A 27,427-nucleotide genomic window follows, 5' to 3' on the forward strand; every position below is an offset into this window, starting at 1 on the left:
ACCAAAAATACTTCTCCAATTCTACGCCCACAAGAACAGGGGATATACGGCCAAAAACAACCCAATAATGATTTGTGTTTAACCCCAATACAACTTTTGCTCAATTATGGTATAATAATACTGAAAAAGACTCTTCACCCGCCAGAAGGGTCAGCGTCGTGACCATTCTCGCGATCGTGGGAGTTGAGCTTGAATATACTCAACGCATCCCATTTAGCCAAAAATTGATCCAAATCCACCTCAGGTTGCCGCAGAGACCCTTGCTGAACTACCATATGGAAGTGTGGGTAGAAACTGCTGAATCCCCGAGAATCGCTCGCCTTCCAAGCTAGAGTCTCAAAGTCTGTAAAGAGCGCCTCCGTCTCCTCGGGTAAAACAACCTGCATCTGACTGGCGGATAACTGAATCATGCGGAGGATCCCCTTTGCAAGAGGCATCCGACGAGCAAAGGCGCGGGCAATTATACACAACTCGACAAAAGCATTTCTATTCTCCTGGGAGTCAAGAGATTCCATGAGGGTAAAGAGCCCAATGCTCCACCACTGGATCGTCGAGGGTGACATGCGATCAATACCCCATTTGGCGCGATGAATGCCCAGTAGATGGGTGATTCGGCGGGCGGATGCGAGGCAGAGTTCTTGGGCATGACTGGTTGATGCCGGATCTAGAACCAGGTCATTGCTGGCGCGCATAAAGCCGAAAATCTGCATCACAGTCGTATGATAGAGAAGATGTAGACTTAAAACGTGGGGAACAGTTGCGGTCTCAGCCTGTAAGCATTGAGGCAGATTAGTATACCAGCCCTGGAGCTGTGTAAAGATTGCCGGCACAAATGTCGCGATATCCGACCGGGGGATTCGTCGCTCAAAATCATGAAATGCGCGACTAATGGTGATGAGAATGCAAGAAAGATCGCACCAGCGGTCGAATACACAGGCATGATGGCCTGGTACGGATTCGACTTCGCGAGGATACGGGTACCAAATGTCCTGAGGATCGCCGTGATTCATCGATATGCGCGGGCGCCGTGGGGGATCGATATTAAGGTGCTTCATCAAGGAAACATTGGCCGTGCTGGGCTTGGTCAGTCAAAAGTTTGACCAAAAGATGCGAAGTACGTACGAAGCCATGCTGAAGACGCCCCAGAGTGTGCGATTGGCCGCATCTTCAAGAATGCGATCACATTCCGAGTTTGTCGACCGGGGCGGATGCGCGTACTCATATTCTTGGGCCGCTCGAATGGCTAGATCGAGGTACATCCAACCCAATCTATCCTTTCCCATAAGGGTGAGACTGAAAAGACGCAGCGTTAGGTGGGATGACCAAGATGGTACGCGACACACTCACCGGATAAATAGCACGAGGAGGCCGTGAATGGTCGGTAGACTGGCTGGCCCTTCCTCTTCTTCCAACAACCGACGCGCCTCTTCATAGAAGTGATCACCTCGAGAATACATGTCGTTTGGGACGGTAAATACTTCGGCGTAGTCGGAAAGGTACTGTGCAACGCATAAGAATCATGAATGAGCCGTCACCTCACCCAAGCGACGCTATAAGCACAAAAGTTAAGATAGGCACATACACTAGCCTCCGCGAGGATGGCATTTACGAGGAATGGTGTACAGGATTGGCAGTTGAGTCGGCCTGCCTGCATATCCCGGATGAACGCATCTTTGTCCAGCCAGTTAAAGAACGGATAGGTCCACGTTAACCAGAGCGAAACCAAATGAGAAACCAATTCGTCATCGTCGGTGACCCTCGTCCACGGCTTCGCGGGTACTCGATACACCGGGGTGTCTGCGAGGCGGCGCACATCTAGAATACGGCGGCTGCCACTCCGCGCAGGCCGACCAACCTCGTCGACTTCTTCGGATGGGCAAGTCAGTTGGTTTCGAACTTCCTGCAGACCCGGTGATATTTCAGAACCATCTCCAGATAGCTGCTTATCGAGATACAACTGGAGTTCGTCGAATGAGGCGTTGCTTCGGATGAGATTCAGCACCTGGGCCAAATCTTTACTTTCGCTATCCCGGAGCGTTTCGAGCAGCCGCGTCAGGGTCTCTTCGGCTTGCTCAAGTCGCTCCAGCTTCCGTTTCATGGCGAATTTGCGACGCATATCAGCCATCTCGTCGACATGGCACTCGATGCCATTAGCCACGCAGTGTTGACATGGTGGATCTCCCCTGCACTGAAGCATAATCAGATTCACACTCTATCCTAGTCATGCCCTCCTTTGATTCACTTACTTTGAGCTTCTTCTGCTTACACGCAGTGCAGGCGGTGGTTTTATGTTTCCGACCCTGAACTACATTGTCGGGACTCTTCGAGTTTTGCGGGAGGCCGGGAGCGGGAGCGAGTGAACGGGAGGCGGACTGCGGATCGGACATTAATACAGACTGAATCAAGTGAACGACAACCAGGTCAAGACAACAAGCAGGAGGAGGTTGTCCTGGGATGAAAAGCGCACCGGGTGGCAAAAGACGAGACGGGGCGGAAGGGGGGGGGGGGAGAGACGGAGCTTGCAGCAATCGTGTTGGCGATACTGTTATATAGGTCGGATGAGGAATGAGGCCGAGGGATAGCCTGTAACCGACGTTTCGTCACTATCGATGTGGAACTATTGCAATAATAATATTATTTTGTGTCTTGCCCGTTTTGTTCCCTCCCCCCTGTAAGTTATAATAGAGCAAGGGCACAACCGGAACAAGAACCTTAAAAGTCCTCACCAATCAGAAGAAAGACGTCTGATCATTCTGGAATCTTGGGCTGCAAACTGAATCTCCGCGGGCCTAATCAGCTAGGACTGGTCTTTCCGGGACGGGGGAGCAACAAGATGGAAGGAAGGGGAGGAAGGAGGACAAGACAGGCTAAGAGGAGGGGGGATCGTGCCGGACTGACGGCGGATTGCTGATGGTTGGCAGAAACTCCCACCCAATCAAGGCCTGGACCAGACCAGACCTGGACTTTGCATTAGCCTCGTTTTGGGGCAGGAAAGAAACAAAGAAGGGAATAGAGAGCCGGAGAGCCTAGAGGAGGAAGGGGTGGGGGAACAGAAGGGAGGGGGGCCCTTCAGTGTCTTCGGCCGCCACTGGGCTTTTCGGGGCCGGAATATTGTCAGTCTCTCACATTTTTCGATGTACGATTGGTTTGGAAAGGGGAATTGTGAGGGGCCAAGCGTGCACGGAGGACAATGTTGGGGAGGGGCGGGTCCCAGCAGCCATCATCAAGCCTTTCGTTATTTGGAAACAATAATTTCTTGGGATTCGGGAAGGAGGATTCTGGGATTTTGGGGAACCTGGGTACCTTTCTCACTACCTGATTCAGGTTAGCTTGGTGATCCGGGACGAGCCACAGAAAGGTACCTTTTTCCACCCAGTCAGAATGCTAGGAATCCCAAACCAATCATGAACCTATGGAGCCGTGCACCCATGCTTTTTTGTCCATCCCTTAGATTCGGATCAAAACGTGGTGGCGTAGGTATGGGGGGAGGGAAAGGAGCGCGTGAATGGCTGCTGCGGTCGTACGGTAGTTGCGAAGGGACTCGGGAGAATGTTGGCAAGAGTTGAGGTTGGGATGGAGCAGGGACGAACGGACGATAACGTCATAGCGTGGTGTGGAAGTGGACCGAGTCGGCACTCTGTGGTCGATCGCTCTCCGAGTTTGCCTGGGAGACAAACATCGTTCAAACTTCAAACACCGCATGGTTGTTTCCCAGACTCCCAGTCAAATCGGATCGTCACCTGATTCCCGCTGCCAATCAATCATTCCTGCCTGTCCCATGGGAAACGGCAGAATGGGTAAACTGAAACTGGAAATGATAAAAAAAACACCAAAGTACATTTCCTATCTCTCATCCCATTGACCGGTCGGAACACTTTTCCAGCATATGCTTATGGCGTAATGCTTTTGTCATTGCTGAACAGCTCCTCCCTTCCTTCATTCTTTCCTCTTCTTCCCCCCTCGCCTTCCCTATCGGAGGATCAGTCATTTGCGATTCGAATCATCGAATAGACCTCTAACCCATACCCACCCACCCATTCCTGCATGCTAACATCATAGGCCGGCTACAGAAAGCCGGCCGGCCATACTCATCTCAATCCGTGCGGCACTTTTCCTAAACCTGTGTCGGTCATGCTCAAGATCTGATACGATCAATAAATTCTAGATTTCACCTCAGCCTGCGTACCCAAAGGAGGCGAGCGATACGAAATCCCCGACACCCGACAGCTGACTGCCTCACATATTCAGAGCTGACAGGAGTAGACATGGGCTACGACCGGAAACAGACATCGTGTACATCGACCGCAAAGGCGACCGAGCTGTTCCACCAAATGTCGGAGGCCTGAAATGGAGACCTCTTCAATCCATTTCGCATTCTCCGTACGGACTTTGCGACACTACTGACGATCTAGAAGACGTTAGACCTCTCTAGCAGGCTCCCGTATCCGCTACTGAGAGGGGACACGTAAGGGTTTTCTTTTCCTGCTCTGTTTCCATCAATTATCATTAGGCTGTGAAGTCAAACATGCATGGAGATGAGTCTGCATGATAGGGTGACATATCGCACCGCCTGACGCCAGGCCAGGCAAGATGCGTGCCGTGTGCAAGGTCCAGACCGAAGTGACAATATCTGTGCATTGGGCGAGGCAATTGTTACCCCATGTCGACCTTCCCAGGTAGCTGATGAGCAGAACTAATCATCATCATCATCATCATCATCATCATCATCATCATCGACCTTCGACCCTCTCCAGTGGACGAATCTTATGAGATTCATCAGATTGAGCCACTGTGACAACAAAAAAACCCAGCCTGATGTCGGGGTGTTGGCTGGTTGGATAACTTTGCCGGTTGGCGGCCCGTAGATCCCAGCCCAAGACGGCAAGAATCACTTAATTGTCAGCACAGCGATAGAAAGTGGTAGAAACCGGACAAGCAGCCAGGATTTGTATCCATAGAGCGCTAGGGACGAATAGTGCCAGACCGCCAAGGGCCAGACCAAGACTTTCAGAGATAAGAGACAGGTGAGACAGGTAACCCATCCCGATCATGGAAAAGAGTACCGGCGGTCAGGTAGTGTAGTGGTGTATTTGTTGGAGATGCGTATGAGCAACGCAAATCAGGTGAAAATTAGATCAACCTTGCCCCAGGTCTTGGAGGAAGGCCAAACGAAATCCGCCACTGATGAAAGCAAGGATGCGTAAGATGACTGAGTAAGATGGCCATGGTTGACAAGCCCGCTCGGCAGCGAACTCCCGAATATGATGCAACGCCTGCAAACATCAACTAGGACACCCGAATGCAAATTGGAGAAAGCAAGCAAGTGCTGGTCCTCCATCACAAAGATTGGGCGAGGTGATTGCTTCCAAGTCAAGTGCAAGCGACATGAATGGCTGCAAGTTTGGGCCGAGAATAATTGATAGACAACGACCTGCTGTAAGTAGTAAGTATGATTGAATCATGTGAAGCGAAAACTCAGTTGGCCAGACCAACTCCCAGCATTCGGAAGTTTGCGCTCTCTCTCTAACTCTCTCTCACACTCTCTTTGTCTGTCTGTCCCACCTTCATTCTATGCCTCGGTGCCCTCTTTTACCCTCGACCCTACCTGTTTGCTATACCGGGGTCTGATTATTGTTGTGCGGTTTGCGTGCCCCATTGCGGGCCCGCCCATCCATGTCACCAATCTGGAGAGGAGTCTCTTTCCACTACCCAAAGTCTCGGCTGCACGAGGTATCAACAATTGACAGGGTTAACGAGCCCGGTCGACCTCCCCTTGATCTCTTTTCTTCTCTATTCTTTCGACATCATCACTCGGTTCGACTGATTGACGCAAGGGTTGCCTTATGGATCTTCATTTACCCTTCCCTGTCCGTGTGTGCAAAAGTGAATTATAGCGTGAACCGCGTGAAGGCAACCCCGTCAACCGGCCGCTAGAGCCTGAGGCAGCCGGGACCGGGGAGGAAGCGAGCAACACCGACCGTCCACCCGCTTCTCACCCGCGTCGGCGGCCTGGTCAACCGTGGATAACAACTTGTCAACCACACTGTGTGTACTCCAGCAACACTTAATACCTTCGATCGTGGCTGTTGTGATGCCTTCCGAGAAGGCTCTAAGCCACCAGGAACCATGAAAGAATGCATTCAATGCATCGACTATACAGAATGCCGGTGATAAACGCCGAGGCTGTCGAATGTTCTCGCGTAATGGAAGAGTCCCTTGTCTTCTCAGCCCGTCGCCCAGCAGACCTTCACCCTCACCCCCCCGGTCGTTTGCGCTTCGCAACCACGATAATGGCATTATCCGTAAATCGTTGGAACCTTCAAGGCACAAAGCTTTATTGCCGCCATGTAAAATTATGTTCCTGATGATTTCAGCCACCCGAAACGATGCCTATCGACCCGGCCCATTTTCCCCAATTTGAATTAGGAGAGCAGGAGAGCAGGAGAGCAGGCAAATCAAGAGACGGTGATATTGCTCGCAATGGGCAACACATGTTCACTTGAGTGAACAGTGGTGGTATCGAGCGACCTAATGGTTCTCTGCATAGAGGTCATGGTGAGACACCATCGGGGTACTGAAACTGCACTCCGAACTACCCCAGTGCGGAAGGGCGATGATTGCGATGAGGGATGACACATCCACGCTCCAGTTTGACTGCTTTTGCGGTTAGGGCCTGATTGGCAAAACGATGGACGGTAGGGATCGCTCAATGGAATTTATATCGCAAACTGCTCCTGTGCATTGGCATGCTAATCAGCGAGCGACGCAGAGCAGGGAGATCCCTTCAGTGACTACGGATATACGCCGCGACTGCAAAAAAAGACGATATTGTACAGTGTATGTACGGAAAAGGGAAACGAGCCGAGGCATCGAGAAGAGTTCGAAGTTCGACAAGCCGGTCATTGTACGGTTCATGTTCCCTGGGCTATGCGATAACTTGACGAGGTTTCGACTGCACGTATGAGTAGCCAGAACCAAGTCGGTATCGCGTTATCTTTCAGACGGGTAGGGTTTGCGTCGAATTGAGAGGTCCTGGTAGTGTGCTTGAACTCATTGTGGCACATAAACCATGGTGCAGGCCCCAGACACAAGCATGTCACACACGAATGCTGTTGACATCCCTCGCTCAAATGAAAAGGAAAAAGGATTTTCACGGAGAAGGGAACCGGGAGTTGAAGAAAAGAAGAAGAACAAGAAGAAGAAGGAGAAGAAGGAAGGCAGTGGCGAAAATCACCCAACTATGCAGCTACACAATGACCCGGTCGCCAATTCCGATTGATCATCGGAGACATAAGTGTTCAGTGCAGTACCTCCTCGAAGACCCGCCAATTGCGACCGGCTCCCACGAAATCAACCGCGAAGATCTTCTGTTATGGTGGACACACTGGGGCTGCATTGGGGAGGGACATGGGCAGAATATATCTCAAGTTCTAAGTGGAAAGGGGGAATGTTCAGGAAGCGCGTCTGGCCACCGTGTGGGCACGATAGGCGAACCAGCGGCATTCGTCGCACGGGAAAACGGACAATGACGGCCAGATGGGCCTGAAAGTATCCCATGAGAGAACGCCACCATTCGGAACTGTCTTGCCCGCCCTCTTCATTGGTGGCCACTGTCCCTGACGTCACCAGTCTCGAGCAGGGACCGTACCTGTGTAGGCAATCAGGTACTTTTGTTGTCTCAGTGCAGTTGGAATGCACAATAGACGCTAAGGTAAGTGGTTTCCACACAGTAGCCTGAGAGTTAGGATTATCACTAGGTGCCTACCCTACTGCATTGTCTCAACCCTAATAAAGAATAAGGGAATTTGTTCCGGTGTGGGGATACTCAAAGGAACCTTTCTGCCTGAGGCTGAGAATGTGAACTCTTCTTTCCCTTACCTTACCTAGCCTAGCCTAGTCCGTACCAGGCGATGTTGAAGCATGACCACTTCGGCCCGAGATTGTGCCGAGTTTCTAAATCTCCCAACTGAGCCCGCCTCACCGCCCGGAGATCCAGCTCCGAGAGCCCAGTGACTTAGTTTAACTGACTGTTTGCCGTTCACTTCCAGTTACACACAACTGTTAGTCTACAAGGAGACTCAATTCAAGCGGCTGAAAGATGCTCATATGGATTAGATCCATGGATGACTCGGCCAGTGGTACGTGGGTAAGCATCATCCCGCGTGGGCCTGCTACCGTACGTACAAGTTACTGATGCGTTGCGCTGAGAGTACCCAGTGCAGCTTTCGAGGCGTCCACTAATCCATTTCTACGCTCTCGTACGTTCCTGGCTCACTCGAGGAAGCACGAGAAGTTATTGATGGCTTTTTCATACCCAAAATGAGATACACAATGCCAAAACGATCATCCATTCGACACTGCACCGGCCGGAAATTATCCAGAGCTTTTCAGGGTGGCACGCGCGCCCGGCTCCAGGCCTAGACCCGCGGATGCAGCCTCACCATCAGTGGCTTCTTCTCCCACAGCGAGAACACCTTCTGCTTGTCCCAATCCACCGACTCTGGCGCTAGTGACAAGTCGAAATGGTTTAGCACTTTCGCCAAAATAATCCGCATCTCGTGATAAGCCAAACTATTCCTGATGTCAGCCACCGTGCTACAGACACTGCGGAGTAGTCTAAAGTAGCGACGATACGTACTTCTTGCCCAAACAGTTGCGTGGCCCATAGGAGAACGGTTGGAAGGCAGCCTTATTGTCGTTGGCAAATTCTGGATCGTTAGTCCATCGTTCCGGAACGAACTCATTCGGTCGCCTGAAGTTTTCCGGGCTACGATATGTCGCCCAGTGGTGCACAGAGAGTGAAATCTAACGCATGGTAAGCTTCTGCTCACTAGGACAAGGAGTCGGATGGGGCCACTTGCGTCTGCAGGGATATATTCTCCGCAAACCGTCATCCCTCCCTCTGGCACCCGACGAGCGGCGCCAACAGGCACGGGTGGATAAACCCGTAACCCTTCCTCAATGCATGCATTCAAATACTTCAGATGCGCAAGGCGGGTCATCTCAATCTTGTCGTCTTTGAATGCCTCACGAATCTCCTGCGTGATCTTCCGCATCTTCTCTGGGTGCCTCAGCAACTGATACGTGAGGCCGCTTAGCGCTGTGGCGGTCGTCTCAGTCCCAGCCACCATAAACAGCTGAGAGTTGGAGTACATCTCGTCGCGGCTGAGCTGCAGGGACTCTTTCTGCTCCATAACAAGTCCCCAGATATCCGGCTTGTCGAGGGTTTGATTGACTCGCCAATCAACCCGTGCTTTGCAAGCTTTGTAGTGCGCCCGGGCCTTTTCCCGTAGGGAGCGAGGAACAACAAGAGCCATAATTGCAGTGAGCCAGGAGTAGTAACGGCTCACGCGCAGGAGGCAGAGCATCTTCACACTGGCGAAAATTCCGCCCACCCACTCCATATACCCGGTGCCTTTGAGCAGGTTCAACGGATCTCCAAAGGTCAGATCGCCCATGATATCGAAAGTGGTCAGATTATACATGCGGACCATCTCAACCTTGGCTGCCGGGCTCTCCTGGACAGTCTCCTGCAGCTTCGCGACAAGCATATCCGCATACTGTGCGATCAGGGGCTGTTGCTCTCGCAGCGCCTTGTCCGAAAACGCATGGGAGAAATTCCGTCTGAAGCGCGAGTGGTCGTGCGCGTTGGCACGGATGATATCCGGCGTACCATTAGGGGTCGGTCCGAAAAAGCGGTGGTCCTTTTCGGTGCTTTTCCTGCCGCCACTAGCATGGCCATAAATGTCCCGCCAGGCCTGCGCCGATGTGAAGCTCAGCTCATCCGGAGAGAACCGAACAGCGTCGCCGTAGGTACGGTGCAAGCTCTGTAGCCAGAGAATATGGTCACCCTTTGCAGTGTGATACGCCGAAAGTAAGTAGGTGACCGCTGCCAATCTCGGACCAGGGTATTTCCTCAGCGGGCTGAGCAAAAGTTCGTAGCAGCCATTCACTACTAATGCCAACAGAACCTATATTGGGCCGTGAACCATCAGTAATCCAAAGCGACATGCATCGCGTCAATGCTCGTTACTTACCACTCCGAATGCGAGGAGAAAATGATAGTGCTCATAGAAAGCATGGTGCAGGTTGTAAACAGCCATTGCTTCCTAATGTCTCGGTCGCCAGAAGAGCATTATAAGGTCAAATACGGCCTCGATTCAAGCAGCTCTAGCTTCCATGTCAGGCACGGGAGAGTACGAGATGTTGCGCAGACATGTTGAACATGACATGATATTTATCCTCAACTCAAACGCCCCTACATTCACCCTCCCCACCACGAGAACACACAGTCGGAACTCAGATGCCTATCTATGCCTGCATAACGTTTCCTTATGCCAAGAACATCTTGAATTAGCCAATTCATCTCCCTGGTCGACTCCCTTGTCCGGCGCCGAATCTGCATCGAACGCGACCACCAACTGCCCACCAGAGAAAAGTAGGTGGGCATCTTCGTGCCGAAAGCCGTTTCACAACAGGGATATGCTATTGCACAAAATTTTTATGACGCGTTCTATTCGATGCCTTGATGCCCGTTGACGATAGCTCTGCAGTAATTGTTTTCTTGCCGAGCGGGGAAGTTGACGAAGTGTGGAGGTGCGAAAGAGGGGAACCCTGGTTAGTGCAGACGACAGTCGTCGACGTTAGGCCTACCTCCCCCGAGTGATGTCTTCAGGACTGAATCATACTTCCAACTTTACCAATACACACCCTTCAGAAACTTTGTAGAATGAACATCAACAACCTCTCTACTATCGAGATGCAACGTGCGGCGAAAACTCCATCTTCCTGCCTACTGACTCACAAGCGCGAAGGATCCACGGCTGAGAGGATCGTAGAATCCTCAATATGTCTGGACTAGGCCGGCCACGCATGGTGTGACATAAAGGGCCTCTATCTAGGCGTTGTGCATATGTCTGTGCCGATTATCCTGGCTTGTGCACGGATACTAGTTGACGTGCAGCCTTCAAGGCCCACGCCGTCGGCCGCCTTGATCATGACCATTTAGGTGTGCATTACCGGAACATATGTTCTGGCCATGATTTCCTTCACCACTTATGCAGCTGGTCGTCATGAGGATGCCGAGCGGAATCTCCGCCCAAGAGAAATCGTGTCATTTGACAGGCTGGTGAGCTTCGTGAGCGTCGCCCACGTTCTCTTCGCGAGCGGACTATAATGGTCCTCTGTATGCTTCTTTGTGCCGAAACATCAGGACATAAACGGGAAACCATTCGCAGGAATCGAGACCACCTTCTGCGTCATAACGAAATGAACAGTCTACACGAATGAAGGCTCAACGATCATGGTGCTCAAGCCGCAGTGGTCACAGAGATCGTGACCGGCATTTTCTATGTTTCTATGGGCCGAGAATACGCTACGCTCTCTTCTTCGAGTATCATTCCTGCGGCCTCTCTATCGCTACCAGAACCTCGGGTGGGTGAGCTTTGTTAAGCTTGCCTGGGTTTATGAATCAAGAGAAAGCACTAACCTCCTGAGTCGTCAGCAGCTGCCTTCTTCCATACCGAAACAACGCATGATTGAGCATTAGACGACCAAGGCGAAGAGTTGTGGCCGGCCGCCTAGATGCCTCTAGGGTCAACCGCCTCTACCAGGACGCACGCCAACAGGAATTTCGTTAAATTGCAAATAAAAACATCAAAGTGCCAGCTTCATCATGTCGAAAATCTCATCCTCAACCATCAACACCCATCTCCTGAAACCACCGATGTAGTTGCCCGATACTAGAAACTAAAACTCCTCCATAGGACATCTCTCATCCGGGTTGACCGGAAACTTCTTCGTATTGACGTTGGGATTAGTGCCACCGGCAAGGTAGCGCACGAGCGTGTCGTAGAGATCCTGGGAGGTCGCGGAGCAAGGTATCAGACCGGACTTAGAGATCCGGATCTTTTGGCCGTCGAAGATTGCCATGAGGACGCGCACGTGGGAGGGGGGCATGAACGAGAAGACCATCACCTGTAAGAAAAATGCAGACGTGTCATCAAGACTGGAATCAGAGACTGACCAAAGGAGACAGAATGACAAGTTTAAGAAAAGGGGAAGAGGGAAGGGGAAGAGGGAAAAGCCTTACTGGCATGATTACGTGATCAAAGAAAGACTCGACGCGCAGACGTGAGTGCATAACCGCGAGTATGACTAGCAGCTCAGACCGGAGCAGATTATCTTCTTTCTCTGGACGAACCGCATTGCTCAGGATGAGCTTCACGTGGGGGTGCTTCGAGTTCACGAATATGTTGTAGGCTTCATATTGGTTGCGTCCCGACGAATCCTCGCGGTCGGGAAATCCATCAATGTGAAAGTTGCTACCCGTATGAATTAGTTTCTTTGATGGGACCCTGAGTATTTGTGTGCGAGGGACTCACGTATACGCACGCCATTTCGTTGCGACACCCAATGTGGTGTCCCCGTACTCCGGGTCAAGGTTTTTGCGTCTGATGGACATTTCCTCCCGGAAACGATTCCCTAGGGTTGGGGTGCGTCTCCCTGGGCTTCGCGGCCTGCCATCACCGTAGGGAGAGTAGTCAGGTGCGAGGCATCTTCGATAATGGTTCAGCTTTTCTTCGGTTTCCTTGTCAATGATCCTTGCATGCTTCTCATGAAAGTCCACGGGAAGGGGGGCGAAGTAGGCAACAGGATCGATACTCGAGGTTGTGTCAGGCGCTTTGGGATCGAGAGGATCAAAGCTTAGTATTTCGACATTCCAATGACGCAATTCGTCTTGTGTGAACGAGTCTGAGGCTGCATCCTCAGCTCTCCGGTAGGTCTTCCAGAGCTCTGTAAGCACCCAATCCGAATCAGCGGCTTCCTCTGAACTTTTCTGTGTGCTAGGCAGCTTGGCACGAATACGCGAGAGGGTTCGACGCAAGAAGGAGGACATGATCAACAAAAGTCAAGGGGAACTAGAGCTATGAAGAAGGCGTGATAGATCTCCTCAGACCGACCCTAACATAGACAGTTTCGAGAGTCTTCGACGTCTTGCGAAGGTTGAGTCACAGAGGGCAAAGACGTTGAGAACTGGAACTGGATAGGTGTGATGAGAAGAGAAAAGCGTCTGGCCTCATGTGGGAAAGGTGAACAGGGTGTGTTATGAATCCTGATGTCAGCGGCCGGACTTCTGGTTTCGACTGACTCTGCTGTCACATGATCCTTACTCCGAGCTCTTCACTCCACTGCCCAAGTAATTATGGCAATAGCTCAACGCTCACACTCCGTGAGCGTTAGCCTGAAAGTAAGTGGTGATAAGTGACGTATAACTCATGAAGTGCTTTAACGTCTTATCTGCGGAGCGCCACAGGGTGACGGGTTATACTGAGTAGTGCTTTCTCGAATATAGGAGGCTTGTGAGCTGTTTGATATCTCATCATTTCCAAGCAAGACAGTCATAATCTTCCTGGTGCAGCACTTTCGATAGCTGTGAGGTCGAGCAAATGCTATTCTACCGCGTTCGTAACATTCGAGTGCTAGTCCCTAATCACAAATGCGCAATTATTCGATAGACCTTGCGCGTATCTCTCTAGATGCACGCTCTCCGTTTCTGATATCATAACTGTCAATATCATGAGCTCAGGTCTCACTTTTCTACGGCCACGGTGAGGCCCTATTCTGAGTAGTAGACGCTCGGTATACACCAGAAGTTGCAATTTGGAGCTAACACTTTGCAACTACTGTCGGACCCGACGTCATTACTGATCTCTCACCTTGGAGCTCAGGCAGAATCACTTGGACGCAGACGCGACCTAACCAGTGTTACTCCGACCCTGGTGGGTCTGTTGTCTCTCTTTCCTCACTCATCCAACGCTACTGTTGACCTTCACCGTTACTCCTGAGTACGTTCCTTCTCCAATCCCTTCCTCTTTCTTCAAGTCCCTTGTCAAGTACAGCGACTACAGCCATGTCTCGCGTGAAAAAGCTCAAGAAGACCAAGAGCGAGGAGCCTGAGAAAGAGGAGTCTCAGAAAGTTTCATACGCTGATTCCTTCACGGGGAGCTTTTCGATTCCAGAAAATAAGGAAGCATTGCTTAGAATCCTCCGAATCAGCAAGTTGAACAGGAGTAGTTTGCACAACCTTTTCAAGATGAGATCTGGGTCAAAGGTTTTGAAAAAACAGTTCGTTCTCTTTCGCTCCATATGGCCATTTCCCGAGGGGCCCGGTGATTTCGCCGACAGAGCAGCTTGCTATAACCTCGAAGGCGTTTGGAAACAAGCCCTTCATCTGGTGAATGATCCAGAGGAAGCTAAGCGGTATCTTGCCTTGGTCAACCATCAGCATCTCGTGTCCGAATTGCAAGAAGGTGACCCGCAATGGGCGGGGTCCTGGATGCCGGTGTTGAGATTTCAAGCTAGATGCATTGCTTTCTCCCGGAGAAAAACGGATACGCGTGTAGTTGCAGTCCGTCAATCTACAAGAAGAACTGTGTCAAGCCCCATGAAAGGGAAGGGCGAAGGTAAAAATTGATTGATATCCGAGCTTCACACCGTGACTAACGCTATATCAAGAGGCAGCTCGACCCCCCGCCGAAGACGGTACTGATGACGATGACAAGGACCCCACTGGAGATGAAGCAATTGTTAACGCCGCACTCGTCCTCCTCCTCAATGCCGCAGCTAGCCTTGTCCGATCATCACAATGCGAATTTAGCATGGTTCGCGTGCCGTTCATCGCCAAGTTTAACCACGCAAAGTTTAAAGCCCTCACTGACGGGGCTCTTTGGGTTCGAAGCACTGAAGCGATTCGTGGAATCATTGAAGTCAAGAAGGCTCGGCGATCAAAGATCGGTGATAAGGTTACCATGCAAGAAGCCGCAGAGTTGGTTGGATGGATTATGAATAGCCAGCCATGGGAAGAAGCTTTCTCGGGATAGTAAGTCACTTAGCTTTACATGGATAGATCATGCCATTAATCAATGCTTATCTCATTAGCAAATGCCTGATATCCGAGGATGGCGATGAAGTCTGGCTCTTATTTGCCAAGCCGACCGAAACCTACGCCGCTTACCTTCGCGATGGCACACTGGATGATGACGCGTTGCTTACTGTGGAACGATATGGGCCTTACAAGGTGGATGACGATGGTGACATGTTACATCTTCTCTACGCAGTTGTCGCGATATACCTTCAAGCTGTCGCCTTCGATAATGTATCCCAAGCCTAGTGTCCGCCCAGGTCTTGAAGAAGACTCACAATATGTAATCGATGTTTGATGCTAGGATCTCACGAATCATGTTCCACCCAGGTTTTTGTCCAATATAAACATGATTTATTCCGGAAAGGGTATTCAAGCCAGCCTGGTGCCATTGCAAAATAGATTTTTCGCAGCTCTACCGTTCACTCCTGTTCTGCTGCGCGACTTCTTGCACATCTATAGTTTCGCCGCTAATCGATCGACATGTGGTTTCATGTGTTGGGCTTCTCGCAGTTGCCACCATCTGTCCTACCTGTAATCCAGTTGATTGCAACCCGGCTATCGCGATTTTGCCCCTGAACAGTCGGCAATTGCAGTCTTTGATTTGTCCGTGATTGCCCATCTGCCTCGTAGTGGATCGAAAGAGGGCGATGCTCTGCATTGGCGCGGCGAATTATAGAACGGTTGTTTGAATTGCCCCAATTCCGAAGATTCCGGGTCCTGTGCTTGGGCAGAACGAATCCGACACACACGACAGCGTACGATTATTGCATAAGGCCTTCTCATTGGTCTTGGGCGAAGCTACAACAGTCGCTGTGATCAAGCTCGTCTGATTGTGTGGTGACAGCCTCTGTACCCGTTCTCTCAGTCTTCGCATAAAACCGTTCTGAGTGTTGACCTATTGTAAATTGTTCGTGTCACATTTTGAAGGATGAAGGTCTATCGGATTCGGGTTTCTTTTCAATGAATTAATAGAATTCAGCTTGTAGCTCGGGAATGTTTCCTCATACCAAGACCAGAGATTTGCCCAGAGATGTAGCTCGCTTCACGGGAATATATGTTCTCACAACGGAAAGAATGAAGGCAGTTTGAGTGAGAGAAAATGGCTCTGACTAGGTGTAGCACAGAGCACAAGTCAAGCTCTTGGGAGACAGAAGAAAAAAGGATTCTATCATCAAGCAATTGGAAGATGTCGATGTTGTAAGTACAATGAGAAGTTGGAGGGTGCATCCATCCCAAAAGGGTAAGGCGGGGAAGATTAAAACCCGCACAGCCAGGAGCAATTCTGCCTCAGGCTGTAGTACAATCAGTTCAGACCGCACGTGGTTGTTGCCTCAAGTTGTTGCCTCAGGCGTCAGCTTGGAAGCTTTCCGTCTCCGTCCGATTAACTATTTCCTCCATCCCACGGTGAGTTCGACAGCAAACAACAACTTCAGATATTCATCGGAATAAATCTCGTCTTCAATTCCCCTCGTATGTCCCTCTATCTCCTGGTCAAGCGAAAATCAGATTGCCGCACTCGTGGTCCAGATGCTGGCCCACCGCCCTGTAATGCTGCGAGAACTCGCTCCTCCCAAAGGCGAGCCGGACAGGCTGTTCTGTACAAACTATGAACATGCTCCATCCCAGCGCACATGCGTAGACTGCGATGCAAGCAACTTGGTCCTACGTCAGAACGCAAGGACACCCAGCCAGCTGTTCATCACGGCTTGATCGCTTCCAGGAAATCAGGTGATCGAACATGCAGGCCCCCGTGACCGACTGGCTGCAAAGCTGAATAAATTGTGCTTTGAGATGGAAGCCGCCGGGCTGATGGATAAATTCCCTTGCCTGGTGATACGAGGGATTCCATACTATGCTGATTCGCATAAGAACAAGCAATGGCAGGGATACGCAGCCGCCACGGCAGCTGCTTACGCCAAAGAGCTATTGTCGGTGATCAACGCCACAGGGCCCAGAGTAGCTCGCGAAACAACAAAGAAGCAAACATCGTGCGACGTCGACCATCGCAGGTGTGCCAGCCATGGATGCATTGCGATTTGAACAGACAGAGAGTCGACAGGCGACAATCAAAGCTGCTCACGCTAAGACCGGCCGATGGCTCTTGGAGACACAAGAATATTTAGATTGGCTTGACATGGTAAAGGTCGTCGATAATCTTGGGTTTCTCTGGATCAAAGGCAAAGCAGGAAGCAGCAAGTAAACCATCATGAAATTTGCATATCAACAAGCTCAGGCGAACAGGAATGACCATACTGTAATCGTTTTGTTCTTCTTCAATGCCCGGGGCGAGGAACTTGAAAGAACGACCGAAGGCATGTATCGCCCGTTGCTCTTGCAGCTGATGGAGGCTGTGCCTGACCTTCAAGTGTTATTGGATCGAGTGCCTTCTTTTGGGGATGTTGGGGAGGGTATGTCGAAGGGATTACTGATGGGACTAGGGTAGTTTACTATATGGAGATCGATCAAATATGAATAAACCTCGCAGAGAGGGTGAAAGTGTATTGTTGTTGTGGTATGAATATAGGGAACGGGATAAGTTAGCCCTTACCTGACATTTAGTAAACAGCAGCTACCTCGACAGCGAAACGCGCCAACCCGACCAAACGACCGCAAATCTTCCTGGCCACGAAATTCGGCGCCGAGTTCGAGGACGGCCAGATGATCATCGACAGCTCGCGCAGCCGGTGCCTCTTCTCGTGCGAGCGCAGCCTGCAGCGCCTGGGCGTCTCGCAGATCGACCTGCTGTACGCGCACCGGCTCGACCCGGCCGTCCCCATCGAGGAGACCGTCCAGGCGATGGCCGATCTGCACTCCGCTGGCAAGATCAAGTACCTGGGGCAGAGCGAGGTCAGCGCCGCGACGCTCCGCCGCGCGCACCGCGTCCACCCCATCGCCGCCGTGCAGGTCGAGTACTCGCCCTTCTCGCTGGAGATCGAGTCCCCGCAGACCGATTTGCTGCGCACGGCACGGGAGCTGGGCGTGGCCGTCGTGGCGTACTCGCCGCTCTCCCGGGGCATCCTGACGGGGCGGATCCGGTCGCGCGCGGATTTCCCCGAGGGGATTTACGGTTGGTGATGCCGCGGTATCGTGAGGGGAATTTTGAGAAGAATTTGGAGTTGGTGGAGCGGTTACGGGGGCTGGCGGAGGAGAAGGGGTGTACCGTCAGTCAGCTGGTGTTGGCGTGGCTGTTGGCGCAGGGGGACGATATCTTCCCGATCCCGGGGACGACGCGGCAGGAGGCTTTGGTGGAGAATGTCGGGGCGCTGGAGGTGCGGTTGACGGAGGAGGAGGTTGCGGGGATTAGGGCGGTGGTGAATGAGGTTGAGGTGCTGGGGGGGAGGTATGGGGAGGAGTCGTTGAAGACGTGTTTTGTGGATACCGTGCCGTTGGAGTAACCTTCTGGTTTGTATATCGGTATCAGCTTGAAGCGTTAGTACTGTCGTACTGTCATCTTTGCTGAAGATGGTCTTGGTAGCAGATTGTAACTAATCAACGGTATTAGTGTGTGGTCTGCTGTGACAGTACCTAGCAGGATCCTCATGCCATCCTAAATCAGCAACAAGAAGAGTCTGTCGCTTGTACGCGCTGAGAAAGGGACAAGTGTGTCATGTAGAGAGGGTGATGCAGCTGCAGAGTCCAGCCCTGACCCTAAAAAGACACCGATTCCCCATCCGGCAATCCTCACGCCCACCGGTGGCACCCCTCTGGCACGGAGGATCATTATACTCGTAGCATACTCTTCTAGAATCTAGTATCCTCTCTAGACAAAATCAACATAGTAGACAGCGAAGACAGAGTCAACCAGAGTGAAGAGTGCACAGACCAACCCACTACCCATACTCCGCAGCATCACCCGATATCCCTTCCCGAGTTCCTCCCCCCCTCGGCAAGCACCCAAGGCACTGAGCGCACAGGATCAGCACACTCGGAAAAGGGATTTCGACAGTGGAGTGAGACGATGAGTGCATGCGATTCTTCATCATCGGCTCCACTCTCAACCTAGCTAGCCAATGACACTGCCTTCATCGTAATATACCCCAGAAAGCGGGATCGACGGGGGCGGGCGGGCATGGCATCGTATGACGGATCGACTACCCCCGATCAGGCCACAAATACGTGGGTGTGATGCATTCTTCCGTACGTCGACTTTATAAGTACAAATCACCCGTCGGTTTGACTTGGGTCAACCCTACTATGACAATCCATTATTCAAGCACAATTTATTTGACTACTCTACTCTACTCTACAACCACACTCACACCTCCGAACTCATCGAACTCAACAAAATGATGAACCTCTCCCCCCCACACCCCCGCCCCTTCTTCAAAAGCACCCCGCACATCAACCCGGCCTCCCTCAAGAAACCCAGCCGCTGGTATCTGCCCCTGATGGCAGCCATTGCTCTGGGTACGTGTCTCCATCCCTGCTCTTATACCCCGTTCTTCTCCTCGAATCCCCCAACTAACAGAACCCAAGGCTTCGGCGCCTACAACCACTACACCGCCACCGCCACCGCCACCTCTCCCACCTCCACGAAGTCCCTCCAGAATCAACTCTACCAACAACAAGAAGAAGAGCGCCTCCGCAAGAACCGCGCCCTGATGGACGCCTACGGCGACAAGGAGACGCTCCAGGACATCGAGCGCGCGCTGGTCGTGTATGATCTCCAGTAACCTTTGGTTCCTCTGCTGGTCTGGTTTGCTGTGCGATGCATACGTTGTGGAAATCAACCCTAACGCGGTTTTGTTGGGGTATTGGGGGTGGTGTAGGGCGGCGATGGAGTGGGATTGAGTCCTCTCCTGCATTCTCATGACTGGTAGTATGGATGGCGTTTTGGGATGGTTTATGATTATGATGATTTGGTTGGATTAGCGGGTTTGGGTTTCGGGAATACTTGCAGGATGGATGGAGGCAGCGGGTCTGTTTCTGTTGCTGTTGCTGTTGCTGTTACTGTTGCTGTTACCGGATGGCTGGCTCCCTGGGTGTATGCATGTGATGGGTCCTTTCGGATACTGAGCATGGAATCAAGTTTTCAATCTTCGTACGACTTGGTACCTTCCATTCTGAATACTAGTGCAGAGATTGTGAATGGGTATATTAAACTATTCTATCCGACACGAAAACAAATTAAATCCACCACACCCCCCCAACTAAACCACCCACCCCACCACCACCCCCACAGCAACAACCATCCAGACACTACATGTGATAGTAACCCTCCCCTCCCCCGAAACCACACTCCTCTCCGCCCCGGCCTCTTCCGCCGTAGCATTAGCATACACATCCCCCCCCTTCCCTGCCCCCAACACCGCATGCAAATCAAACTCCTTCGGCGCGACCCCGACCCCCCCATCCCTCCGGATCGAACTGAAATACAGATCCCCGACGTCCGTGATATACACATACGCCGCCTGGAAAAACGGTCTCCCCAGGATGATCTCCTCCCCACTACCCACAACACAGCGCTGCCCCGCCGGCACCAGATCCGCCCAGACGGGGATCTCGAAGAGCGGGTAGGTCGCGCTGTCCGGGTTGAAGACCACACTAAAATTGCGGGCGCAGAAGCTCGCGTCGGGGACCGTGAGGGTCTCGGCTGTGAAATTCAGGGTCGCGGGGAGGGTGGCTGATGTGGTTGTTGGGGCGGCGGCGGTGTCGAAGGGGTAGGTTGCGTTGGTGTTCGTGTTGGCTGTGGGGTCTGGCGTGGGGTAGAGTTTGAGCTGGACGCCGCTGCTGAGCAGCTGCGTGCCGGTTCGGGTGAATGTTGAATTGCCCGCGCTCGTCTCCGGCGTCGTCTGCCAGTGCGATTCGTTCCAGATGCGATTCGCGTCGTAGTTGCCGCCGAAGACGAGGGCGCCGGGCCATTGTGTCCCGAACCCTAGGTTCATGCCAACCGGTAGGGTGGTCAGGTTCGTCGTGCTGATGTTCGTGGGGTTCTCGGCTGTCGCGATCACCGTGGTCGAGATGGTGAGGGTGGTGTCGGCGCCGAGGAGGAGGGCGTTGGATTCGGGGTTGAGGGCGAGTTCGAGGGAGGAGGTCGTCGATTCGTCGCCGGAGGGGCTGCCGATCGGGGAGACGGTTGCCGTGGGTAAGGCACTGGTTTCCTGGGAGAGGCTTCTGGTTTTGTGGACGGTGGGGGTGCTGGTGGGTGCCGTGCCGAAGGTGATGGGCAGCAGCGCGGCGGCGTCGCTGTGGATGTGCGCGCTCGCGCCCCAGGCGGCGGTCGCGGCGCTGGCGGGCCCCGTCAGTGGGATGTACCAGGCGTTGTCGGCGGCGTCGGAGACGGTCGTGATGGGCAGGCCTGAGGCGTCGATCATGGAGACCGTCTCGACGGAGGCGGCGGCCGTCACGGGCGTGGTGTCCACGGCGAGCTGGGCGGAGGCGAGGAGTCCCACGCTCGCGATGGTGAAAAGAGTGTGTGCAAGCTTGCTTGCCATTGTGCCTTTTGGGGGGGAGTGGTAAGGACAGACTGGAAGCAAAGAATGGCTGGCTCACGCGAGGGAATGAGTGACTCGCGAGAATCGGGTTTCAACGAATGTCAATGTAGTGAGAGAATGAACGACTGACAGCCCGTACAGGCATGAAGACATGAAACTGGCAAAGATTTTGCAAGGAGAATGAGGAATGAGAAGAACTTTCATTCTCAAGAAGTTCCCCTGAGCAGTTGAGTCTGGTTCCTGCGTCGCATGGGGCCGAAAGGCAGGGCACGCGGCAGCCGGTTCGCTGTTCCTGCGTAAGTCGACGTGAGAGGACTCTCGCTGCCAGGCACGAGACTTGACGGACCACACATATCGAGGCGCAAGATCGATGGGATTCGGATGGTCGCCAGGGGCAAATCGGGACGGCTTCTGGTGTTGCACTGTTGGGGGCGGCCCCAAAGCTAGCATCCTGGCGAGAGGAGGCGGAATCCTGAGATCAGATTCGACGTTCAGCCTTCGCGAGCAACCAGCTGGGCTTCACAACTGAGATAGCACGGGCCGGTCATTTTGGCACTCTATGGCTATCGTTGTTGTGATCAGCGTGCCATATGTTCATTTCATCCGTTGTCTGTCGCGACTTTCGCGATGATGCTTATCGGCATGTTAAACACTTTGATATGGCGTAAAACCTCCGCCATATAAAAGGTCTTCAGAAGAGGATAGCTGTCGGAAAGACACAGGTGGCTCAGCAGATAGTAGATTCGATTCCCAGGATACATTGCGACGATGAATGATGTCGACAACGCAGATGATGGGGATACACTTAGGCGGTCGGCAGACAATCATTCTGCCGGCAGAAAGCAACCACAAAGGCGGCCATGGCATGAACTTTCTCTGCTTCATCCACCCATCCCACTTCCTCCACCCTGGACCATCGATCCAGAGACCCGCTCGATCGATCAACCAGGCTCAGAACCATGAATATGCGCTTCGGAGTGTGATTCTCCGGCGCTATGTCGACGACTGACCTGTGGATGAAAACTTGGCACGAAAATCATGCATAATGACGTCATATCCCCTGGCCATCTTGCGATGCACAGACAGAGTGACTTGGCAGGTGGGTCGCTTGATGGTCGTGTGTCTCTATCTATTACGGGCTACTACATGTCCCTATCAAGGTTCTCTGTCGGTTCTGTAGAGTTTGCATGTACGCCTGGAGTGGAATCGTCTCGACAAGGCTTCACTATATATTCCATGCACCACTCTGAAAGCTACAACAACCTACATGAACATCAGATTCTACAAGAATCTGAGTTGAAGACTTAAAGACCGTGGGTAGTTCAAAGTCATACTAAATTTGTACGGTAATGATGATAACAACGTATTTACAAGGCTTCACCTCGAAAACCATAAACTATTCCACATTGGCATCAAGCATAATCATCAAACATCTCCCGACCCGTCATGTCCCCAAGCGCCGGACCTCGATCTACGCGGACGCAAAGCCCGAGCTGATCGACCAGGTCACATCAGCCGTGAACGAGGTCTGGGAGTCGAAAGTGTGCACGCCACCGTTGCTGGCGACGTAGAGCACGTTGTTGTAGTGGCGGAACCAGCGGGTGGGGTAGTTCCAGGAGCGGATGGAGGTACCGGAGCCGCTGAGGCCGGACTCCGGGCAGAAGGTGGCGTCCTCTTTGAACTGCTTGGTGCCGTCGCTGGCGGCGAGCAGCAGCTCGAAGTTGTAGTGGCGGATGTAGCTGCCGGGGGTGTCGACGGACTCGAAGGAGAAGCAGCCGGAGTTGGCCAGCCCCGTGACGACGGTCCAGCTGGCCTGCTTCTGCAGCGTGGAAGAGCTGGACGAGGAGACGACCGAGGTGATGATGTTGGTGGTGTTGTGGGCCAGGTAGCGCGTTGTGTACCCCGTGGTGGTGACGCGCAGCGAGATCGACGAGCCCGCCGTCAGCGCCGAGCCGCTCGTCAGCGAGGTCGTCGCGTACTTAGCCGCCACGATGTTGGCCTGCACCGAGTTCTCCGTCGCGTCCGACGGGTACCCCGAGGTCATCACCCCCTCGTAGAAGGTGCCCTGGGCGCCGTTGCTGTTGTCGCCGCCGATGCCCAGGATGATGGCGCCCTCCTTGCTCATCGGGTTGTAGCCGCTCACCGTGGGGCGCGCGCCGCTGTAGTAGCTCGTCAGCGAGCCGGAGGCCGCGTTGCCACCGCGGATGGCCCACTGGTTGGGCTCGCCCTTGACGGCGGCCGTCACGAACCGGTAGGAGATGGACGGGTCCGCCGAGTTGAGGCCCTCCGCCTGCCCGGAGAACAGGTTGTTCTCGAGATCGGCCATGACCCACGGGCCACTGCCCGAACCATAGCCCCAGGTCTTGCTGGTGCCATAGTAAATGGCCTCCATGTGACCGTTGCCCGTGTCGGTGCTGCTGACCTCGGCGTTGCCGTAGTCGAAGCAGCAGGCATCGTTGTAGTGGGTGCCGTCCAGGACGGCGTACATGCCCTCCGCCTCGTCGCCGGTGGCAGTGCCGTTGGCGTCGTTGTTGCGGTAGCCGGTGCCGGGCGAGACGAACACACCGTACGCCTTCTGTCCGTTCAAGGTGACAGGGGCGCCGATCGCGCTGGCCAGATTGTCGTAGCCGTTGGACTCGGGCCCATCGAAGCCACCAGGAGGCGCCTGGGTGAGATCGTTGCCACTACCGGACTGGTCGTAGATAATAGAAATCAGGCAAGTCGTGCCAGAGCAGAAGGTGTCCTGGGCGGCGGCATTCGCAACCCCACCAGCCGTGAGGGGCTTGATGTCAGTGGTGGCACTGTCAGAGCCACGGATGACCTGGTAAAGAGGGCCGGAATAGGCGCTGTACAAAGCACGAGTGGTGCTGTGCGCAGCGATACAGGGCGCCCCACCGGAGGCATAGATGTCGCAGGGTCCGGCGCTGACCAAGGTGCTCGTGGCCGCCAGCCCGAGGAGGGTTCGTCGTGAAGGCATCTTGGAGGACGGTATGTGGAGAGACTGTGGGAGATGCTTGAGCGGCCCCTGGAAGGAAACCAGGAACAGGAAAGGATTTTATACCACCCCCCGCCCCTTGCAGATTCCTGGCCATCATCATCCCAATGCGTCACGGTGGCAGGGACACTCAATTAAGCCACTTGGACGGAACATTATGTTCCACCTCTGATGCGCAAATGTTAGGAGCGGATCATGCGACGCTGCAGAACGACAACTCCATCCCGACGGAGTCATTGGAGGCGAGTCGCAGGTACCCCGCATGGATGGCAGGCAGCATCGTGAAGATATCGCGGGCTAGGGGGGCTAGGGCTAACCGAGGGCCTTGTGCCGCCGGGGTTTTTCCCATTTTTCTTCAGCAGGCGACAATTGCCCGACACAAACCGGTTGTTTAGCGCCGGACTGAGGCTGCTATGCCTCATTGGGGTGCGGGGCCCCGGACTGGGACCTGAACTAGACGGCATGTCCCTTCTGCATGTGCGGTACGAAGGATGATGAAGAATTGGCTTTGCGAGACCAAGCATGCTAAGCATGAAGAGAGAATGGGACGAAAGGGGGGGATCCCGCCGGGGCCCGCCTTCCTCCAGCTGAAGAAAGGTTAAGATGAGGGTACACGATGCACCGGATGCTGAAATTTGGGGAGTCTCATCTTTGGACCAACGAGGAAGGTCGCAGTCGTACATGACTGCAGCCAGGATTGTGAAAAGATGCAGAAACGAAAACGACGACTCTGTGGTGATGGTGATGGTGATGGGAGGAGAAAACGGGAAGCCTTGATTGAAGCCTTAGTGCCTCAAGTATTCAGGCATTAGTCCCGCACCGACGTCATCCCGCCAAGCCTACATTGTTTCTACGCTCTACGCTTCTATTTTCTATGCGCAGTAACCGGGGAAAGAATTGTCAATGACAATCTTCTTGTCTACAAAAGTACTCAATTGCTTTATCGGTTTACTTTTAGCACAAGTTGCCTGGTTACGGTTGATATGGCGGAGAAGACCTCGCTTCCCAAAGCCTTGACTTGTGTCTGAGGGAGGTTTGTTTGGGAAGCAGACTGTCCTTACTAGAACAAAGAGTTATACTGAAGAGAGCCATTATGGCCGACTTAAGCTACCTTCTTGAATGGAGTCTGATGGAGGTCTTCAGTCCGTTCCTCACGCATCACAAAGAGCTGTACTGAAGACAACCACTATGCCACTATGGTCAACTGAAGTTACCCTCTCAGACTACCCCCACCCCGGGTGGGAGTCATTTCAACAGCCTGCTATCCATCAAACTTATGTTCATCAAACCGACTCAAGCACAGAGTAGAGATCCGACTTTCATACTACAACACTGGCCCCTGTCTCAAACAAATTCCAACCAGCAAAAATGTCTGGCAGCACTGAGAAACAGGTTGCCTATACTGAGCAACAGCAGGAGAAGCGGAAGCTCAGCATAACCGAAGTCCAACTTTTTGGTAAAGAGGAACACACTCATGGTGCGCCCATAGAGGACCTGGACCACCCAAGTCTTGACCTACTCCACCAACTCGCTAAGGGGCAAACGGAGGTAGTTTTCTTCACCGACGGCCATCACCTTGTCCAGATTTCAAGGCCAGAGGATCTCGCTAGGGTCAAGCACCCCATTGCTCGCAGCTCTTGGGCCGCCCCCCCCCCTCCCCACCACTCCGCCGCTGGCTCCGGGACACTATCGGCTGTGCTTCTAGTGCGGCGATACCGAAACCACGGGGGACATGCCTGAGGAGCAGGCCAATGCCTACCATGCCAAGTTCGCCAGGCGGGTCGGCTGCTACTGGAGGCTGACTTGCGGCTATCGCGTCCGACAGTCGTCTAATATCTGTAACGCAAGAAAGGAGAAGCCTCTATCGTTCTATTTTGGTGAGGATGCGTTCATGTTTCTCGTCGCGCCTTTTCGAGGCCCACTGTCCCGCGCGTCAGGCAGATGAGAAGTGAAGTAGGGCTTCCATCCATTCAAGGCATCTTGTTCTTTAAATTGGAACTCTACTCACTTAAGGCAACCGTAATATGTGCTTCTGCTTGATCTTTCAGTTTTCATAAAGAATTTAACCAGGCGATTTTCCTTGTCTTTCTAAGTAAACCTTTTCTCTCTTAAGCTTCTTCACTGTCTCTTATTCAACAATGCCAACCCAATCCTAAGATTAGTCAGTATTTTTAAAGGCTTTTGGTTTACACTTGCAAGCCCACTGATAGTTTATATGCAGTTTCTCTGGAGATAGTTCAGCATTGGAACTTATTGATCAAAAATATAGGAGGATTAAAGATCTTAATACTTTTACAGTAATTTTTAACGGACCCTGCTTTATAAACACGGGACTTTTGCAGGGATTTGTGGTAGGAGTTTTTAGATCAAATAACTGGATACTCTAAAAAAAAGAGCCTATCGTATCTTATTCTGTAGCAACAGCAATCACTCTACACGGTGCTTTACTTATTGTCAAGGGGTCAACCCTCACTGAATTCTCTTACATATTACATTATACTTAGTCTGTATATAAAGATAGCTTTGAGAAATCTTTTTTAACAAACAATTAATAGTTTTTATTAAATTTGGAATTTCTTTAAAGATGAAGGATTTAGTTTTTTATCCTTTCTACTGGCTGCAGCACCTAGTCCCTTCTAGCAGACCTAGTATATATTTTTGAAACTCAAAGATTAGAAAAAAGCAGAAAAAAGAAAATATAACTTAGATCCCAGGTCCAGGTGTGAGCATAGTACTGATGTTATCCCGCTAAGCCTTCATTGTTGTACATTTCTATGTTTCTATTAGCCACCACCTGAAGTGCTCAAAGAGTCCATAGTAGGTAGACAATGCCCTTGTCCACAATAGTACTCAATGGCATCATTGTCTTACTTCTACTTACGGCAGAGGCCCTTGGTCATGTTTAAGATGGCGGAGAAGAGTCTAAGACCTCGTCGTCCAAAGCTTTGACTTGGCTTTATACTGTGAGCTTTTGTCTGTTTGTCTCTGACGGAGGTATTCATTTGGACGCAGATTGTTATTTATTATAACGAGTCTACTGAAAGAAAGAAACCATGATTAAATTAAGCTGCC

General features: G+C 52.3%; 11 protein-coding genes across 11 annotated transcripts; 5 read left to right on the plus strand and 6 right to left on the minus strand.

Moving 5' to 3' along the window:
* Window positions 1-60: 60 nt before the first annotated feature.
* On the minus strand, window positions 61-2,492 carry BO82DRAFT_349914 (C6 transcription factor). Its single transcript, XM_025634009.1, has 5 exons — window positions 2,247-2,492; window positions 1,583-2,188; window positions 1,348-1,499; window positions 1,123-1,293; window positions 61-1,074 (listed from the first exon to the last, which is right to left on the minus strand). The coding sequence occupies exons 1-5, from the start codon at window positions 2,385-2,387 to the stop codon at window positions 135-137; spliced, it is 2,010 nt and encodes a 669-aa protein (XP_025496997.1). The 5' UTR covers window positions 2,388-2,492; the 3' UTR covers window positions 61-134.
* Window positions 2,493-8,287: 5,795 nt separating this feature from the next.
* On the minus strand, window positions 8,288-10,183 carry BO82DRAFT_51669 (cytochrome P450). The gene is made up of 4 exons (XM_025641289.1): window positions 10,038-10,183; window positions 8,862-9,971; window positions 8,639-8,805; window positions 8,288-8,571 (listed from the first exon to the last, which is right to left on the minus strand). Exons 1-4 carry the CDS (start codon window positions 10,101-10,103, stop codon window positions 8,418-8,420), a joined length of 1,497 nt encoding a protein of 498 aa, XP_025496998.1. The 5' UTR covers window positions 10,104-10,183; the 3' UTR covers window positions 8,288-8,417.
* A 1,518-nt stretch (window positions 10,184-11,701) lies between these two features.
* Window positions 11,702-13,039, minus strand: BO82DRAFT_349918 (uncharacterized protein). Its single transcript, XM_025634010.1, has 3 exons — window positions 12,384-13,039; window positions 12,092-12,323; window positions 11,702-11,976 (listed from the first exon to the last, which is right to left on the minus strand). The coding sequence occupies exons 1-3, from the start codon at window positions 12,896-12,898 to the stop codon at window positions 11,749-11,751; spliced, it is 975 nt and encodes a 324-aa protein (XP_025496999.1). The 5' UTR covers window positions 12,899-13,039; the 3' UTR covers window positions 11,702-11,748.
* An 873-nt stretch (window positions 13,040-13,912) lies between these two features.
* Window positions 13,913-15,172, plus strand: BO82DRAFT_370630 (uncharacterized protein; the record flags this gene model as incomplete). Its single annotated transcript, XM_025637224.1, has 3 exons — window positions 13,913-14,465; window positions 14,578-14,881; window positions 14,941-15,172. 3 exons carry the CDS (start codon window positions 13,913-13,915, stop codon window positions 15,170-15,172), a joined length of 1,089 nt encoding a protein of 362 aa, XP_025497000.1.
* A 1,396-nt stretch (window positions 15,173-16,568) lies between these two features.
* Window positions 16,569-17,049, plus strand: BO82DRAFT_51751 (uncharacterized protein). The gene has a single exon (XM_025641290.1). The coding sequence runs from the start codon at window positions 16,718-16,720 to the stop codon at window positions 16,964-16,966; it is 249 nt and encodes an 82-aa protein (XP_025497001.1). The 5' UTR covers window positions 16,569-16,717; the 3' UTR covers window positions 16,967-17,049.
* An 83-nt stretch (window positions 17,050-17,132) lies between these two features.
* BO82DRAFT_397371 (Aldo/keto reductase) lies at window positions 17,133-18,321 on the plus strand (the record flags this gene model as incomplete). Its single annotated transcript, XM_025638925.1, has 3 exons — window positions 17,133-17,334; window positions 17,493-17,997; window positions 18,093-18,321. 3 exons carry the CDS (start codon window positions 17,133-17,135, stop codon window positions 18,319-18,321), a joined length of 936 nt encoding a protein of 311 aa, XP_025497002.1.
* An 891-nt stretch (window positions 18,322-19,212) lies between these two features.
* On the plus strand, window positions 19,213-19,909 carry BO82DRAFT_428159 (uncharacterized protein; the record flags this gene model as incomplete). Its single annotated transcript, XM_025640422.1, has 2 exons — window positions 19,213-19,333; window positions 19,403-19,909. 2 exons carry the CDS (start codon window positions 19,213-19,215, stop codon window positions 19,597-19,599), a joined length of 318 nt encoding a protein of 105 aa, XP_025497003.1. The 3' UTR covers window positions 19,600-19,909.
* A 167-nt stretch (window positions 19,910-20,076) lies between these two features.
* Window positions 20,077-21,493, minus strand: BO82DRAFT_428160 (uncharacterized protein; the record flags this gene model as incomplete). Its single annotated transcript, XM_025640423.1, has 1 exon — window positions 20,077-21,493. The coding sequence occupies exon 1, from the start codon at window positions 21,358-21,360 to the stop codon at window positions 20,077-20,079; it is 1,284 nt and encodes a 427-aa protein (XP_025497004.1). The 5' UTR covers window positions 21,361-21,493.
* A 1,200-nt stretch (window positions 21,494-22,693) lies between these two features.
* Window positions 22,694-24,585, minus strand: BO82DRAFT_349921 (alpha-L-arabinofuranosidase B). Its single transcript, XM_025634011.1, has one exon. The coding sequence runs from the start codon at window positions 24,335-24,337 to the stop codon at window positions 22,832-22,834; it is 1,506 nt and encodes a 501-aa protein (XP_025497005.1). The 5' UTR covers window positions 24,338-24,585; the 3' UTR covers window positions 22,694-22,831.
* Window positions 24,460-25,090, minus strand: BO82DRAFT_51781 (uncharacterized protein). Its single transcript, XM_025641291.1, has one exon. The coding sequence runs from the start codon at window positions 25,036-25,038 to the stop codon at window positions 24,589-24,591; it is 450 nt and encodes a 149-aa protein (XP_025497006.1). The 5' UTR covers window positions 25,039-25,090; the 3' UTR covers window positions 24,460-24,588.
* Window positions 25,091-25,723: 633 nt separating this feature from the next.
* On the plus strand, window positions 25,724-26,385 carry BO82DRAFT_428162 (uncharacterized protein; the record flags this gene model as incomplete). The annotated part of the gene is made up of 2 exons (XM_025640424.1): window positions 25,724-25,966; window positions 26,061-26,385. The coding sequence occupies 2 exons, from the start codon at window positions 25,724-25,726 to the stop codon at window positions 26,298-26,300; spliced, it is 483 nt and encodes a 160-aa protein (XP_025497007.1). The 3' UTR covers window positions 26,301-26,385.
* Window positions 26,386-27,427: the final 1,042 nt, after the last annotated feature.

This window comes from Aspergillus uvarum, assembly GCF_003184745.1.
Source record: "Aspergillus uvarum CBS 121591 unplaced genomic scaffold BO82scaffold_2, whole genome shotgun sequence".
In the NCBI taxonomy this organism is placed as follows: Eukaryota; Fungi; Ascomycota; class Eurotiomycetes; order Eurotiales; family Aspergillaceae; genus Aspergillus; species Aspergillus uvarum.

Bases quoted from the DNA above. Each gene is read 5' to 3' on its own strand.
- BO82DRAFT_349921 (XM_025634011.1), bottom strand. From the start codon at position 24,337: ATGCCTTCACGACGAACCCTCCTCGGGCTGGCGGCCACGAGCACCTTG.
- BO82DRAFT_349914 (XM_025634009.1), bottom strand. From the start codon at position 2,387: ATGTCCGATCCGCAGTCCGCCTCCCGTTCACTCGCTCCCGCTCCCGGC. The intron at 2,189-2,246 runs GTAAGTGAATCA...ATTATGCTTCAG, and splicing joins GTAAGCAGAAGAAGCTCAAA to TGCAGGGGAGATCCACCATG. The intron at 1,075-1,122 runs GTACGTACTTCG...GACCAAGCCCAG, and splicing joins GGCGTCTTCAGCATGGCTTC to CACGGCCAATGTTTCCTTGA.
- BO82DRAFT_51751 (XM_025641290.1), top strand. From the start codon at position 16,718: ATGGAAGCCGCCGGGCTGATGGATAAATTCCCTTGCCTGGTGATACGA.
- BO82DRAFT_51669 (XM_025641289.1), bottom strand. From the start codon at position 10,103: ATGGCTGTTTACAACCTGCACCATGCTTTCTATGAGCACTATCATTTT. The intron at 9,972-10,037 runs GTAAGTAACGAG...GGCCCAATATAG, and splicing joins TTCTCCTCGCATTCGGAGTG to GTTCTGTTGGCATTAGTAGT. The intron at 8,572-8,638 runs GTACGTATCGTC...CATCAGGAATAG, and splicing joins CGCAACTGTTTGGGCAAGAA to TTTGGCTTATCACGAGATGC.
- BO82DRAFT_51781 (XM_025641291.1), bottom strand. From the start codon at position 25,038: ATGTACGACTGCGACCTTCCTCGTTGGTCCAAAGATGAGACTCCCCAA.
- BO82DRAFT_349918 (XM_025634010.1), bottom strand. From the start codon at position 12,898: ATGTCCTCCTTCTTGCGTCGAACCCTCTCGCGTATTCGTGCCAAGCTG. The intron at 12,324-12,383 runs GTGAGTCCCTCG...TCATACGGGTAG, and splicing joins ACGAAATGGCGTGCGTATAC to CAACTTTCACATTGATGGAT. The intron at 11,977-12,091 runs GTAAGGCTTTTC...TTTTTCTTACAG, and splicing joins TTGATCACGTAATCATGCCA to GTGATGGTCTTCTCGTTCAT.